We start from the raw sequence: 17365 nt of genomic DNA, 5'->3' as shown, positions 1-17365 counted from the left end.
GACACCTGGATACGCCACTGACTAATACTAATATTAATAATGATGAATGAAATAGGTTCATCAAGAAAATATCTACATCATAGCAGTGAGAAAATAATAGGTGACTCAAGGTTAGTTGCTTGGTTTTCCACTCCATCTAACTAATGGAAGAAGAGAAGGCGGCCTAGTAAGTGAATTTGAGCAGCCTATTTTTTTTTCTTTACTTTTGTATACAAGCACCTTAAACCTATTGTTTGTCATTAGATCCATGTAAAAGCGTGAGGGGTGCACTGGATGTGAAGCACCTGGGCCCCAACACAGAAGTGGGTCCCCCAGTTTCTTAAATGGTATAACATAGCTATAACAAAGGAAAGGAGGGTTCCAAACCAACCATGCACTCCGGTCACAGATATCTTTGCACAGTTTCATTTTCCATATTTGAAAGTATTTCTATTTAGAAAATTATAAAAATAACAAAAACTAGTAACCAAAAAATTTAAAAATATATTTAGAACCATGTAATGAAAATTATTATAAATTGAACTTTTCTTTCATTCTTTCTAAGACAACATTAATAGATTTGTTTCCTCATCCGTTTGCTTTTACTGCAAAAATAATAATTTATTTTTATTATTTTAATTTATTTACCTAAAAATAATAATTTATTTTTGCAGTAAAATTATTCAAGATTCTGAAAGTCAAGATACACTGTGCTGCCACTTTATTAGGTACACCCCTGCTGTGCACACAAATGGGTTTCCCACAACGTTGCAATTCACATGACCACAGTTGTGGATATAAATGCAGCAGAAAACCTTTCTAGTATCAGTTAAGCATACAAACCTAGCAAGAATGGGGAAAAGGAGTGATCTCACGGACTTCGAATGTGGCATAGTAGTAGGTGCAAGACGTGCTGGACAAAGCATCTCTGAAACAGCAGTTCTCCTGAACTTTTCACACACCACAGTTTCAAGAATGTATCGAGAATGGTGCAATAAACAGAAAACATCCTCTCAATGGCACTTCTGTGGAAGAAAATCACTTGTTGATGAGAGAGGTCTGAGGAAGATGGCTAGAATCGTGCAAGCAAACAGATTGGCCACAATTTCGCACATCATGTCAGAATACAACCTTGGTGCTCAGAACAAAATATCGCAATGGACCACTAGTCGCACTTTGTCATGAATGGGCTACAACAGGCTGACGGCCACATCGCGTACCTTTGTTATCAATGAAGAACAAGAGAGCACGCCTCCTGTGGGCACAGCAACACCAGCACTGGACTAGCGAGGATTGGAAAACAGTTGCTTGGTCTGCCGAGTTGAAGTTACTGGTGCATCATGTTGATGGAAGGATCAGAATGTGGTGAAAACAACATCAATCCATGGACCTGTCATGTCTGATGACTACTGTGCAAGGTGGTGGGGGCAGTGTTATGGTGTGGGGAATGTTTTCTTGGCACATGTTGAGTCCATTGATACCCATAGATTCACGTCTGAATGCCACATCATACCTAAACATTGTGCTGACCAAGTGCATCCATTCATGTTGACAGTTTAAACTCAGTCAGACGGTTACTTCCTGCAGGTTAATGCGCCGGTGCACAAAGCCTGAATCACTATGGAATGGTTCCATTAACATGACAATGACTTTTCTTTGCTGCAGTGGCAGCAAAGAAAAGTCATTGTCCTTTGCTCTGTCCCGGATCTCAATCCTATTGAACATCTTTGGGATGAGCTGGAAAGGGCTGTTTGCTGCAGGCCTACACCTCCCTCGAATCTCAAGCAACTGCGTGACACACTAATGTCTGCATGGTACGCCATTCTTGCACAACGTTTTCAGCATCTTGTTCAATCCATGCCTAGAAGAATTCATGCTGTTTTGAAGGCTAAAGGAGGCTCAACACGGTACTAGGTAGTTGTACCTAATAAAGTGGCAGCACGGTGTATACTAAACACCAATTTACAATAAACAGAAGATATTTAAAAGTCAGGTAATTATAAATCAGGTAATTAGGTAACTGTAAATTTTTTGCATTACTCCTGCCTTAACAACTTGTTCACAATAATTGCAAAATGCTATAGCATATGTTAAGCACAAGGGAAAAGAAAAAAAATTTTAAAATGTATTTTACTCTTAGTAGTTCAGCTTCGTTGGAATTTTCGTTTTCACTATCCTCATTGTTTAACCTTAAATACCCTAGGTAAAGTCTACTCAGGAGGGGGAGAAGTACATCATAAAAGTTGTTAAGTGGGAGAAATTGAAATGTTATTGAAGTGAATGGCAGTGATAGGTGTGTTTGAATACAGAATTCTCTAATCAGTAGAAACATTTGTTAGTTTGATCTTTTGGAATTTCTTTAACAGTGAAAACAGCAAAATACCAAAAGAGCAGAGGAGAGAAAAAAAACCAAGTGTAATGCATATTTAGACTCAATTAAGAATAAACTGATTTTTAAAAATTTTACACAGGAGTTGTGTTTTTAATTTCAAATCTTCATGTTTATATTTTGTATTTTTCAAGTATTATGAATTGCATGACTAAAGTTACATTTTAACTTACTGGTTTGGGGATTCCGATGGTTATTTCTGGAAACTGAAGGGCATCTATTTCTGGATGTATACGCTGCCTTCTCTTAGCCCTGTAGAAAAATTGTCATTTCTTTGAATATACATTACAACCATGAAGGCAACTGAACATGAAATCAAAAATGCTTACCTTTCGGAAATAAACATTTGTGTGTGTTTGCATCACATTTATATTATGAATCATTACTACTAGCAGTAAAGTGTATTGATATCTAATGGCAAAGGGGTTCCCCCATCTCCGCATTGCTTTCATTGTAGGTGTACCAGTTCACTGGGAAGGCCAGAGATTTAAAAGTGTGTGGATTTTGTATATGTGTAGTGTTGTGTATCGTTGTTCATCTGGCTGTTTAGCCGCTGGACCCTACTGAGGCCCAACGTTGCCCACACTTGGCCTCGTGGAGGCAGACCAGGTACACAGAATGAAATTTTACTTTGGCAGGCCCTGCCACCTAGTTTCCTGAGATTTCAGTGACTAGGGCCTAAAAAAAAAAAAAAAAACACCACCTTGGTAGAAAAGCCAATTGAGGTTTATGCGGTTTAATTTGGACGTAGTTAAGTTTTTGCAGTTTGTGTGAGGTTATATGCTGGCGTATTAGACAGAGTGGGGGACTGAAGGCTGGGGGGGAAAGACAGAATTGCTCAGAATAATCACCTGAGAGGGCATAAATTCAAATTGAGGAAAGACAGATGTAGGATAGATGTGCGGAAATTTGCCTTTAGCCAGCGGGTAGTTGGTTGGTGGAACAGACTTCCATCCCTTGTTGTGGAAGTTGATAGCCTAAATAAATTTAAGGCTCAGCTGGACAGGTATTTTAAACGAACGGAGGGGTGAAGTGGAATTTTTTTTTTTTTTTTTTCCGGCTGATGCTGCATAAGCTTGCTTTCTTGCATCATATGCCTCTACTAATGCTAATGCTAAAATGCTAAGGTATGGGGACGATAGAGAAGGCGACCCCAGGATTTTCTGTGAGGCAGGCCCATGCCCCACTAGGAGAAGAATAAGGGTTGGCAGGGAAGGAGAGGAAACAAGACTGTCTCCTCCTCCCCACCAGAGGAAAGGAAGTGAAGGTACCAGGCAAGGGAGCCTGGTAAAGATTGCCATCAGGCATTGAAGTTGAGAGCACATGGGAGTCCAAGCGATCTGAACCAGATCTTCTTTGGTGATCTTTTTCAATGTAGGAGTCATGTAACCTGTTCAGGTCGCCTATTGTGCATGTTATGAGGATGCAGCCTTGGGTCCTGGTTATTTCATTTTCTTAGTTTGTGCGTTGGTCATTTGGTTTAGTCATCCAGCTAGTGGTCCAGTGCGAATAATTTGTATCCAGTTCATATCAAGTCCTGTGTCAGTTTTTCTCTGGTTCAGACGTAGGTCTTCCTGGTTGTCAGTTCCCTCGTGAACAAGACTAAATGATGGTTGTGTTCGTGGTTGTGGGTTATTTGGTACAGTTTTCTTGTGTATTCTAGTTTTCTCCAGTCCTAGTTTTGAGATTCATCATCAGCTTCCGGGTGCTGTGCATGGTGGTTTGCTATAAGTGCTCGCCTTCTAGCAAAGAGTTTCTGTGCAAAGATGGTAGGGCTTTGTATTCATGTTCCGAGTTGAGAAGATGCTGTTCCATGTTCTGCGGGAAGTAGGTGATAGCAGTGGTGAGCATGCATCGCAGGTCCTCATAGTGGTCGCAGTCATACATGAGATGTTGCCATGTCTCCTCGCGGCCACAGAGGCAACAGGGATCCTCAGTGATTTGGAAGTTAGATAGTTTTGCATTAAATGGCCCATGCCCTGTGAGCAGAAAGGTGACGTGGAGCCCCGGTTGGAACGAACTCGGGGGTTTTGGAAAGACTCTGTTTACGCTCGGGAGGAACTTTTTAGTGATTTCCCCTTTAATGGATTCTGTCCACCGATCCTGCCATTCCTGTCAGAGGTGTTCGAGCAGTCTGGTTTTTTCAAGCTTCCTGTTGTTGACAAGATCCAACATGAAGTTCAGGATAGTACACGGTATTTCTTTTGCCATATTATATGTCAGGGTGCATCTAATGATTTCCAAGTCCAGTGGGAGGACTCCGGCCAGAACCTGGAGTGCATGCATGCTCGCTGTGGAGACAGCTCATGTGATTGTCAGAATTATTGACCGCTGGATACTGTCCAAGGTTCTATTTACCACTGTGGTTACCTTTTGGTACCAAACTGGTGAAGCATATGTGATGACCGGGATGAAGGTAGCAGTAGTGGCATATGATGGAAGAAGCAAGAAAGCAAGCTTACAAAGTTAACAAAAAAATTGGAAAACAGGCCTTGTGCTTCGGGTTATATGCCATACAATTTTTTTGTCGCAACGATTGACTACCTGGTTAAAATAAATTTATTAAAAAAAATAAAGACTCGTGATACATGATCATGCTCAGCTGACTTTTGCTGTTTTAACCAACAATATATACTGGAGTACATCATTCACCGACTAGCTGATGATGAGGCACTTTGTCTCAAAGAGTCTCAACATCAAATTCTTTTGACAGTGTGACTTTGTCTCAACATCAAATGCCTTTGACAGTGTGCAGGGCCTGCACACTGTCAAAAGCATTTGATGTTGACTGTAATAAAGTTTAGACTGTACTGAAACCTTGACATACCAGAACCTGGTAGCTGCACCATAGGAACAAATTGGCAAAAAACACAGCTTTATAATACAACTGCAAGGCCTGCAAGACTGTGTCTCCCAAGACTGTTTGGAGAGATGCTGAAGTGAGAAAGTATACTTCTTGATTTTCTCTGAAAGGTGTTCCAGGTGTTTATTGAATAAACCTTACTATCAATGATCAAGCAATAAATTTAGGAGAGGAAACCATGGGCAGTGATTTATTTGGAAGTTTTACAACAGGTGGCCATGAAATATTAAGCAAACCCTTAATCAGCATCATCTCAGTTTTTTTAGGGGATACGGATAATTTATTTACAGTGGACCATTAAGAGAGATCTGACATGACTACATTGGCAGTAGTTTCTAGAGAGGCACAGGAATTATCCTGGATCAGCGGAGTGAGATCATCTGTCTAAGACAATTTAGAAGTAGAAGGAAAAGTTTTAGGAGCCATTCTTCAAGAACAATTTTCCAGGCCGGTGATCCAAGAACAGAGCCCTGATAGCAGCCCCTAGTGACAGAGCAGGAGACAGAGATAACAGAAACAGTATGATTTTCAAAATAATTTGTTAAAAGGAAAGAGGACAATCAGCAACACATGCAAACAGACTAAACTATCATAACAGAGGTTGCAAAGAAATCAACAAAAATATCAAGAACATACTTAGAGCTTGCAGAATGAACTTGAGAAAGGAATTCTTCTACAGTGCCTTGTCTAGGTCAGAAACCATACTGAACAACTGATACAAGATTAATAAAAAGGGAAGTGAGCCTTATAGCAACCAATCTTTCAGGAGGTTTGGCCAAATGAGATACTTTCATTGAGACATTTGTTGAATAGTCAGAAGAACCACTGAATGGAGCTTGTGAATTGCTTATTAAAGATGTCTTCACGAAGGTCAAGGTTTGGGCAACCAGAGTTATTAATTTTAGGACAGCAGTGTCCACCTCCATTTGGGTAAATGGCTGAGATTCAGAAGTAGTAGTGTATGAGTGGTTGTGCAGTCTTATTTGTTGATGAATAGTCAAGTCATCCTCTGGGCATTCAGAGGGAAGTAGAGTATCCAAAACAATAAACTGCAGAAGAATGGAATTTGTTCTTGGTAGGGTGATAAACAAGGCTCCACAGGTCCCAACTGCCAGTGGAAGTAACTAAGTTCTACCAAGATTTTATTTTTACAAGTAGCAAGAGTCTTGACATATTGTCTTTTGAGAAACTGATAGTCTACTTTAAGCCTTTTAACGTCAGCAGGTGGCCAGCTTCTGTGATGTCATTGGTATTTATGCCTGGCATGATGCACTTGCTGATGAAGCAAAGTAAGTTCCTGATTCCAGCAAGGAGTGGGGTGGGAGGATTGAATTTTCTTTTTGGCTGCTTTATTACAGACATGACAAAATGTGTCATTAACATAGAAAACTAATAATGGTATAGCATAATGTGTAACTTGTAGCATAACGTAAAATGTGAACTCGATAGCATTGCTGTTGTTGTTATAGGGTTTTAGGCACATCAGCAACTAAGGCCATATTGCTCCATATATAGTCTGTAAATTGCAAGTGTTCTGTGGTCAATTTTCTGTTTATTAGACAAAAAACCCGAAGTTTCCTGGAGAAAAAGCATGCTACCCTTGCCTGAGACTGACTAACTCAGCCATGTTGTGAAAACGGCCCATAAAAATTCCTCACGTTGGTGTCAACGGGACTCAAACTCAGGTATTTTCCATCTGTTGTGGGAAGAACGGCAATCCTACCAACTGTACTACCCACAAGGGCATTTGATAACGTAATATGTATTATTGCATTTAGGTATATATTAGCTTAAGTGAGGTACTGTCAAATGAGACTGGAAGACATCCCAAACTGAGACCTGCATCTTAAGCATGGCAAAATACCAGAATGAACCATGAATGACAGTGCAACTATGCTGCCCAACACCACTATTGGCGATCTAAATCGACTCTCTTGCCTGGTTCCCTTTCAACTTCCCTTCCCTTCCCTTTGCGGGGGAGAGAGATGTTCCACATCTCTTCCCCACAGCCACCCCCCCCTCCTCTTGCCTGGTGAAGCATGGGCCTGTCTCTGACTCTCTGGGGTCGCTTCTCTATTGCCCCCATATTTCTATCTCTTCCCCCAAGCTTTCAGTCTCCCTCCACTCTATCTGTATGCCAGCGAATGCCCTACACATCCAAATTTAACTACGCCTAAATTGCTTCGCCCACAAAACTTTTGGCTCCTCAAATTCTAGTGCTATCTCTGCTGCAATCACTCCACATGTGTGTTTTTTTTTTTTTTTTTGGGTCCTAGCTACTGAAATTTCAGGAAATTAGGTTGCAGGACCTGCCAGAGTGACTATCTTAAACACTGGTATACCTGGTCTGCCTCCACAGGAAGAAGTACAGGCAATGTCAGGCTTCAGCAGGGGTCTAACAGCTAAATGGCCAGAGGAACAATGGTACACAACAATACCCATATACTTTTAAATCTCTGGCCTTTACAGTGTTCTGTATAGCATGACAATATATACCATGCAGAGATGGGGGAAACCACTGGTGCCATTTGACCCCAACCACACTTTGCACTTTACTGTCAAATGCAAATGAATTTGTTCTTTCTGCCACATCTTCCAAAATAATTCTTGCTCGGGAAAATAATAAAAAAAATTAAATGAACCTCAAAAATATATTCCTTGGAAGAAATTTAATTTAAATAATGCATATGAAAATAATAAATATAAATACAACTATAAATCATAGTACTGTATGAGTAACATTTTAATTTAAACACTTGGAAGTAATTAAAAAAGTTCTTTCTTTTTGATTTACCTGCAACAAAACTTGTATTAAATTATTAAAATTAATTTCAATTTGTACTCTTCGATATTCATATCCATAGGATGTTTAAATATTTTTCGCTCTTGCTGTTCTCTGTACACTTTTTCATCATTACAAACTGTACAGATGAACTAAATAAAAACATGTGCATAGAAATTTGAATGATTGGAAAGGTAACTCACATCTGTCATTTTTAATTTGTTGATAAACAAATAAAATTGTGAAGTTTTTAATAGCAACAGTTCAAAACATTTTTTGAGGTGCACAGATTCTAATCTGCTAATTCGCCTTTTTCTAAATTCACACTTCGCTTAATATCTGCCTTAAGTACCAAAGCAACAGAGGCTATGGGCCTTCAGTATATTATCTGTAAATTGTGTGTATTCTGTGATCAATTTTCTTGTATGCTTCTTTATTTTCAAACAAAAAACCTGAGTTTTGAAAGAAAGAAAACTGCATGTGTACCTGTACACATGAAAGATGTTTTATTTTATGTGAAAACATCTTTGACAAAAATCAAAACTGTTTAAATTTTTAAAATCGAACAGCTAGAACCGAAGTTACGAACAATGTAATGTTTTATGCTCAGGCTAGCAACTCACTCTACTGAATCAACATTAGTGATCGAGTTAGTGTCATTTAGGAAGTGACGTCATTATCATCTAGCATTTTCGTTAACAATTGGTTTTACTTCAATCTGAAAAATTTAGTAGATGCCGGCAAAAATGTTTTTACATCAAAAAACCATGTAACCCTCATCTGAGGCCAGCTAACTTAGCCTTATTGACGGGATTCAAATTCAGGCCTTTTCCACCAGGTGCAGGAGCACAATGACTATATCCACCGTGATATCAGTGAGGGCTCTATATTCATACTATATTAAAGAAAATTAAGAGAATTTTAGAATTTTTTTCAGACTGGTCTGTACTTGTAAACAGGAGAGACTGCTTCTACAGGGATGGGATACACTTAAATAGAAAGGGTGCAAGAATGTTTGCTGATGCTATCGAGGCAGTGTTAGGTGGGTCGGAAAACTGCTAGATTGGGGGGATACAAGGGCTAATAGATTAACAGCAGCCACTGGCAGAGGTGAAAGTGATTCTTGCACTGCTTCTATTGGAATGAGCAGCAGCTTGGAAAATAAGATGCAGGATATTTCAGAGACTGCTGGGAGTCATTGGGGTACAAGTAAACACATGGGTTGTGTTAGGGTAGCTAAGAAAAAGAACAGGTGCATGTATACTTGCGTGTACACCAATGCTAGGAGTTTGGTAAATAAATCTGATGAATTTGAGGTATTGCTCAAAGCATCAAAGGTGGATATTGTTGGGATATCAAAGACGTGGTGTCACGCAGATATAAGTAATGCAGAACTGGAATTTGGGGAGTACAACGTCTACAGAAAGGATAGACAGGATAGGAAGTGAGGATGGGTTAAGAGGAGGGGTTATTAGTTAAGAAACATATAAAATCCAAGGAAGTGAAGCCAGTCGACATTGCTGGACATGGCAGTGTTGAGGAGTCAGTTTGGTGTGACATAAGCATTGGGAGATCAAAATTGAGAGTAGGAGTGTGCTACAGGCCTAATGACTCTGATGAGTATAATAAGAAACTACAGGGAAATAGAGTGGGCCAGTAAATCAGAGAGTCTTATAATGGGGGATTTTAATTTCCCAGATATTGACTGGAATTTGTGGATTGGTCACCCACACACTAACAAGGCTTTTCTGGATTTATTGGATGATTGTTTTCTAAATCAGCATGTTCGGGAGGCAACTAGAGGGAGCAATACTCTTGATTTGATTATCAGTAGTGATTCTTCATGCATTAAGAATCTGCAGATACAGGAACCACTAGGTGGCAGTGATCACAGTGTGCTGAAGTGGGATTTACTCAAGGAGGTAACTACCATCAGGGGTAAAGGGAAGGGTTATTGCTTTCGTAAAGGCAACTACGATGGTCTGAGACAGTATTTAAATTCTATACAGTGGTTGTTGTTGTTATTTTGGTTTTTAGGAGCATTAGCAACTAAAGCCATATTGCTCTGGGGATATGCGGTGGTCATTCCCCGACCTTTCCGCATCCTCCGTATTTGGTGGTCACGGGCTCGAACCCCGGTCTAATCAAGAAGCGTGTGCTACGCACTGCCGCTCCTGCCCACCTGGCTACGGAGGCGCCCTATACAGTGGGACCAACTGATAATGTTACCAATAGCAAACTCAAAATGGGAAGCATTCAAAGAACTTATCTTGGAAGCTACTAGGCTTTACATACCAACTAAGAAATATTGTTCTAAGTTCAGGCCTAAATGGATGTCAGATGAACTAATGAGACATATGGCAGAGAAGAAAAATGCGTGGGATACATATAATTTAACATGTGACACAGAAGCCTATGATAGATATAAGTTGATCTGTAACCAAGTTACAAAGGAGGTTAGGCAGGCGAAGGCGGATTACGAGAAATCTTTGGAAAGGGATGCAAAGAAAAACAGCAAGGAGTTCTTTACTTATGTAAACTCTAGAAGGAAGGGGATGAATCAGATTGGTTCACTTGATATCGATGGTTCAACTGTTCATGATCCTGCTCAGGTAGCTAACAAACTAAGCGAGCATTTTGCATCTACATTCACACATGAGGAGTTATTCAGGAAAGGGAATGCCATAGATGAAGTAAACACTGGCAGTGAGCTAGATGATCTTGTAATAATTGAGAGTAAAGTGGAGGAGAAATTGTTGAAGATAAATACAAGAAAGGCACTTGGGGTGGATGGGATCTATCCAGTTATATTAAAGGAGGCAGCAAAAGAAGTAAGCAATCCATTAGCCATAATTATGAGAGCTTCCTTGGACTCAGGGGAGGTACCCACAGACTGGAGATGTGCAAATGTAACCCCAATTCACAAAGGAGGATCAAAGGCTGATACAAGTAATTATAGACCTGTGAGTTTAACTTCTGTTCCAGGAAAATTAATGGAAACACTGCAGGATCATCTTGACAAGAATTCAGTTATAGCTCAGACACAGCATGGTTTTGTTAAGGGAAGGTCTTGCCTGACCAATTTGATTGGATACTATGATGTACTCACAAAAGAATTGGATGCAGGGAATAACTTTGATATTATATATTTGGATCTTAGAAAGGCTTTTGATACTGTTGCACATGGAAGACTGCTGCACAAATTGGAGCAGTGTGGCATTGGTGGCAAATTGTTGTTATGGATAAAGGGATGGTTGAGTGGCAGAAGACAGAGTGGTAATTAATGAACACTGCTCATCGTGGACTAATGTTATTAGTGGAGTCCCTCAGGGTTCAGTGTTGGGTCCATTGTTGTTTTCTGTATTTATAAATAATATTGATGATGGTATATCAAGCTTAATGTCCAAGTTTGCAGACGATACAAAGGTTGGCAGGGTTGTTATGATCGCTACTGATGCTATGCTGCTGCAACAGGATCTGGAAAGGTTGAGCAGATGGGCTGAGAGGTGGCAAATGAAGTTTAACATTGACAAATGTAAAGTACTACATATGGGACACAGCAACCCCAGAGCAAAGTATCAACTCTGTGGTACTACACTGACAGTGGTACAGAATGAAAAGGACCTGGGGGTAAGTTGTGAAGGCAGATATGAAGTTCTCTGAGCAGTGCAGACGGGCTGCAAGAGTAGCTCACGGTGTCTTATCAATGATATACAGGAATTTTTCTATCAGGGATAGGGAGGTGATTATTCCCTTGTATAAGGCAATGGTCAGGCCGTACCTGAAGTACTGTATACAAGTCTAGAGGCCTCATTTCAAGAAGGATGTAGAGCTGCTGGAATGAGTACAGAGAAGGACAACAAGGTTAGTGAACGGAACGAAGGGTTGCTCTTACGAAGAAAGGCTTAAGTTTTGCAAATTACAGTGTCTGGAGACTAGGCACCGGCGAGGTGATCTGATAGAGGTGTACAAAGCCTGGAATGGTTTGAGCATGCTCAATGCTGATGGGATACTGCCTCTTGCTCAGAATAATCACCTGAGAGGGCATAAATTCAAATTGAGGAAAGACAGATGTAGGATAGATGTGTGGAAATTTGCCTTTAGCCAGCGGGTAGTTGGTTGGTGGAACAGACTTCCATCCCTTGTTGTGGAAGTTGATAGCCTAAATAAATTTAAGGCTCAGCTGGACAGGTATTTCGAACGAACGGAAGGGTGAAGTGGAAGGGTTTTTTTTTTTTTTTTTGGCTGATTCTGCATAAGCTTGCTTTCTTGCATCATATGCCTCTACTAATGCTAATGCTAAAGAGCATTTACTCTGAGTGAACAGTAATCATGGGATACTTACTTAGTAGTGTGTAGGCTCATCTTTTGCGCGGATAAAGGCAGTCAAACAGCAACACATTGAGTACACTAATTCACGAATGCATTTCACAGGTATTTCCATAATTCCATTGCATTCCTGGGTGGATTCAAAGCTCAAATGGACCTTTCCACAGCATCCCAAAGATGCTCCACAGGGTTCATATTCAGTGAACAGGGAGGCCATTCCATGGTGGTAAAACCTGTGGTATACCCTTTGAACAATGTTCTAGTCACCACGGCTCTGTGGGGAGGTGCATTGTCCTACTGGAAGAAAGAGTCTATTGCCCTGTGATCGTGAAGGGATGCAGATGGTCTGGAAAGATGGACACATCACCTGGAATGTTCAGAGATGCATCTAGATGTACCAGAGGTCATATGTGTGCCAGTTGAACATGCCCCCAGACCATTACCGACAGTTCACCTGCCTGAACAGTTCTTTGTTGACATGACGGGTGCAGACCTTTGTGTGATTTCCCAGATACGTACCCTCTCATCTGATTGAAATAACTGGTAACAGACCTCATCGGACCAGACCTGTCTCCAATCATCCAAGGTCTAGTGCTGATGTTCTTTCACTCATTTGAGGTGTAGAATCCTGTGCATGGTATTAGCAATGGGACTCTGCTGGGTTCGGCGGCTCCCATAACCTACTGCAGCTAATGATTGCCTGATGGTCTTGTTGGAGACATTTCTGGCACCTCCCTCATTGAAGTCGGCGGTGATTTGTATCGCTGTTGCTCTCTGGTTGGCTGAGACAATGCAAGACAGATGTCAATGGCCACGTTCATCCACCACTTTTCTCTGCCCCCAGCACTGTCCACGATGAGATATTATTCTGGAAATGGCACCTTTGCAATACACTCTTGATACTTTCAAACGAGGATAGTGCAATTTCTGTACTATCTCCACAATAGAGTGACCAATGCGTTGGGCACCCACTATCATCCCTCTTTCAGTCAGTTAACTCATGACATTTATCCATACTGACATTGAATTACCATCTACATGAATGCAGTAATGCCGTGTACTTACATACCTGCCAAGTGGTAGGTTCATCCACTAGCGAGAGGGGTGACAGCGTAGCATTGCCCAGAAACCAGGTATTCCATGAATTCTGTCCTTTCAGTGTACGTTTACTTTATTCATCAGGTATATGAAAAAGTAAGAATAACATTGACTCTCTCTATTCCAGTTCACTCTTTTGGAGATGCTTATTCAATAGCACTGCATGCTTCAATTCAAATTCTTTTCACGATCAAATGTTTCACTTTTAATTTTAAGAAGACATTGCTGGCAGATTGTTCAAATTTTCTTAAGCATTCAAAAGAGAAATATATACTTTTATTGTGATTCTTCAGGATAACTTTAAATTCGCATATCACTTGGGTCTCTAGAAGTATATGACCAGGACCCCATGCTATAAAGTGGCACTGCCACTTTGAAGCATGGGGTTTACAAGGCCTGACAATAAACTAATTCTTAGTTGGCTGTTGTTATGGAAGAAAATATTCCAATTAGTCAACACATTTGATACTGAAAACGGAAAGCAGCTCAGGTTTTAAAGCAATCTAATGGCACAACAGAAAGTATATCTATAAAATGATTTCTGTCAGTGTTTACAAGTCAGAAGGGAAGCATTTCGATGGCGACCACACTAACTAAGCCTTACCATTTTTTTAAAAAGTGGAATTAATCTACTTTATTGTCAAACTTCGTGTTATAATTATAATACAAGATGTAATCATATGACTCATTTTATAATAAAGATTGAGCCATAGTGCCAAAACTTTTTATACCACTCTGGAACAATATGCACAGGATAAAACAATTAAAATAATATTGTGCGGATGTTGATTTTTTAATGTAAATGATTTTAGTTGCTTAAGAAAGGATAAGAATGCTTTATAATACTGTACTGTAAGTATTATTATTATTAGCCATATGGTGCAAGGAAGCCTGAGGCTTCCTTGCACTGCCACTTAATCTGCACTGGCCAAAAAAAAAAATTTCCCTATTACCCTGAGAGAGAGAAGTAGAAAGGAATCACCAAGAAAGGGAAGAATGATGATATCCAGCTCAGGACCCTGGGTGTGCCAAGCCCATACTCACCAGATGTGCATATATGTAGAGACTGATTTATTAACTACTTACTTAGCTAGCAGCAATGGATTCCTTGTATTTAGGAGCTCTTGTATTTCACATAGAGTGAAGAAAAAGAAGAGGTCATGCTCGGGTATCCTCCCTTCTTTCACCATTAGTTCAGCCAAGTGGTGGAAACATAACCGTAGTTCATTGAACGCTTTTATTACGAGTGACTAGAATGAGAAAAAGGAGCATGAATGTTAAAACAGTAACCGCTACTGTCTTTTAAGTTTCTATAAACTGGTTAGTATTTAAGAGAAAAAGTTAACGTTCCTTTTTATATAATTCTTAAATTCAAACTACAGTATTACAGTTACCTTAGACCTTTCTCTGAGTCTTACACCATCACGACATCTGGGGATTGTGAATTTCATTAGCCATCTAAAAGGGAAAAATAGGAATAAGAATATACTATATTTTAAAATCCAGTTACGAAATTACTTAGAGATAAAAAAAATATATCATCGTTTTAAATAATTAAACTTATTTTTGTGGATGTTTTTATTAAGGCAGGTATGAATTTATTTCTATATTCAGTGTTACTGAATATACTCTGAATGAATATACTGAATATTTATTTCTATATTCAGTGTTACTCCTTACATTATTATAAGGAGATAGCAGTATTTAATTCATAAATGTCGCCACTCTTCATAATGCATTGGGGCTTCTTTGGGACTATTGCGCAAATGCAGATGTGACTATACATTGCACCAAAATATTTTCCTGTAAATTGAGTGTGTCCTGTGGTCGATTTGTTGGATGGGCATATTAAAAATTTGGGAAAAAGGTTGATTCTTTTTAGAAACGTAAAGAATTCATAAGATTGCTTAATCTCCAACGTTATACTGCATTGTCAAAAATTCTTACATATTTTAAATAGATAAAAAGTTGCATTTCTATTTCGATGATATTATGAGTATTCAATAATCGCATTTAACTGTGAAGATTCATTTACACTGAGTATATTGAGATGACAGTTAGTAGATAGGATGCAGAGGTGCATTGCTAAAAAAAACATAGTACCAGAATGCTTGTTCTCCAGAAGACTATATGACAACGCCACGTCAACTGTACAGTAACTGAATCAGACTTCAGACTCACAGTTCATAGAACAACCAATTCTAGCGTTCAGCTCATGGCGAATCAAAATGTAGTGTTCGCACGCATCACAGTATATCTCATTCGTTGGATCTCTTTATCTAACACATTGTACTTTAGTAAGAAACGTTCAAGTTTTATTGCGAAATTTATATTTTTTGCAATAAATTTATTTTTATATTTATTTATATTTATATTTTTAAATAAATTTTTTAAAGAAATCTATTAATTTTAAAGATTACTATTAATATATATTTTTAGTAGCAATAGATAAAATAGATATTTCTCCCTCCCCTTTGATTATGCTATTGTTTCATAACATTAGTGTATAAATTTAATGATTTTCTATCCAGGGACTCACATCTGGTCAGTATGGGCTTGGCACACCCAGGGTCCTAAGCTGTATATCACCATTCTTCTCTTTCTTGGTGAATCCTTTCTACTTCTCTCTCTCTCTCTCTCTCTCTCTCTCTCTCTCTCTCTCTCTCTCTCTCTCTCTCTCAGGGTAGCTTGGGAATTTTTTTTTTTTTTTTTTTGGCTGGTGCAGCACAAGCCTCAGGCTTCCTTGCACCATATAGCTAATAATAATAATAATAATAATATTATTATTATTATGACATTTAGAAAAAATACTGGAACATTGTTCCGGTGCGTTCCGGCCAGAATACACCACTGGTAGGATGTACTAATTATTGGACTCACTTGTTTTGTCTGTAAAGCAGCTATGTCCAATACGTACCCTTGCACAGCATATGTGTGTTAGGCACAATTGCAACTGATGCAATAAGGCTGTGGAAAAAACTATGCAGTCTTTGCCTGAGATTAATAACTCATCCAGTTGTGAAGGGGAAAAAAAAAATAATAAATATATATATTTATTTATTTTATATATTTTTTTTAAATCGCGAGTGTATATATATATATATATATATATATATATGCACTCGCGACATTGACGGGATTCGAACTCGGACATTTTTCATCAGGTGGCGAATGACGGTGATTATATGGTAAACACGGTGATGCAATTAATACAGTGAATGCAATCTGGAACTGCCAATAATCACCGCGTGCTTGGCAGTTTCAGCTTTCAATGAATTCATCGCATTTAAAGAATCAGTTGAAATTACATATTTTGATTTAGATGCAGGTCTCAATTTTTTCTTAAATTTTAATTTAAGGGCAGGTGATTCTGCATTCAGTTGGAAGACAGGTTAATATTGTTCCGACGGGTAAGCAAACATGCGTAAGCATTTCGGTATCAATTTGGTCAGATTTTGTGTATCAAGGTAATCTTTCTATCAGTCTTCCTGCTCTGTCCAATTTGACCAGATGCATAAGTGATATCATCACCGTCCGGGTGGAAAAGGCCCGGATTTGAATCCCGTCAATGATGGGAGGAACTTTTATGGGCTTGTTTTTACTCCGTGGCTGAGTTAATTGGTCTCAGGCGTAGATAGCAAGGTTCCTCCCCACCCTGGAAACTCGAGTTTTTCATGCAGAAAAATAGGCAAATCGACCAGATAATACACGCAATTTCATCCTTATCTTATCTTATCTTCCTTCATGGATTAGGCGATCCGCCTTTCCGATCTCGAAGAGGTCTGCCCATCTTTTCTTTGGTCTTCCTCTGTCTCTTTTTCCTTTTGCGTTATATGTATAAGCTAATTTAGGGGATCTATTATCTTCTATTCTTTCTACATGTTCTTTCCATCTTTGTCTATGTTCTATAATTTTTCCATTAATT

General features: G+C 39.2%; 2 protein-coding genes across 2 annotated transcripts in view; one reads left to right on the top strand and one right to left on the bottom strand.

Moving 5' to 3' along the window:
• The window catches only part of LOC150080567 (trafficking protein particle complex subunit 2-like protein), a 109697-nt gene extending 107483 nt beyond the window's left edge, over positions 1 to 2214 (top strand). Inside the window, exon 5 of the mRNA XM_090381200.1 lies at positions 2183 to 2214. Coding sequence (XP_090237326.1) covers positions 2183 to 2186 — 4 coding nt within the window. The 3' untranslated portion in view covers positions 2187 to 2214. The remainder of the gene's footprint in view (positions 1 to 2182) is intronic.
• LOC150080566 (uncharacterized) overlaps positions 1 to 15592 on the bottom strand; it is a 58980-nt gene extending 43388 nt beyond the window's left edge. The window contains exons 1-4 of the mRNA XM_090381198.1: positions 15544 to 15592; positions 14835 to 14898; positions 14527 to 14690; positions 2542 to 2620 (exon numbers count right to left, since the gene is read on the bottom strand). Of these exons, the coding sequence (XP_090237324.1) occupies positions 2542 to 2620; positions 14527 to 14690; positions 14835 to 14891 (300 nt within the window). The 5' untranslated portion in view covers positions 14892 to 14898; positions 15544 to 15592. The remainder of the gene's footprint in view (positions 1 to 2541; positions 2621 to 14526; positions 14691 to 14834; positions 14899 to 15543) is intronic.
• Positions 15593 to 17365: the final 1773 nt, after the last annotated feature.

Source organism: Mastigoproctus giganteus, chromosome 9 (assembly GCF_048544385.1).
Source record: "Mastigoproctus giganteus isolate SK-2022 chromosome 9, ASM4854438v1, whole genome shotgun sequence".
Lineage (NCBI taxonomy): Eukaryota > Metazoa > Arthropoda > Arachnida > Uropygi > Thelyphonidae > Mastigoproctus > Mastigoproctus giganteus.
The sequence above is the reverse complement of the archived record's forward strand: the minus strand, read 5'-3'. Positions and strand labels throughout refer to the sequence as shown.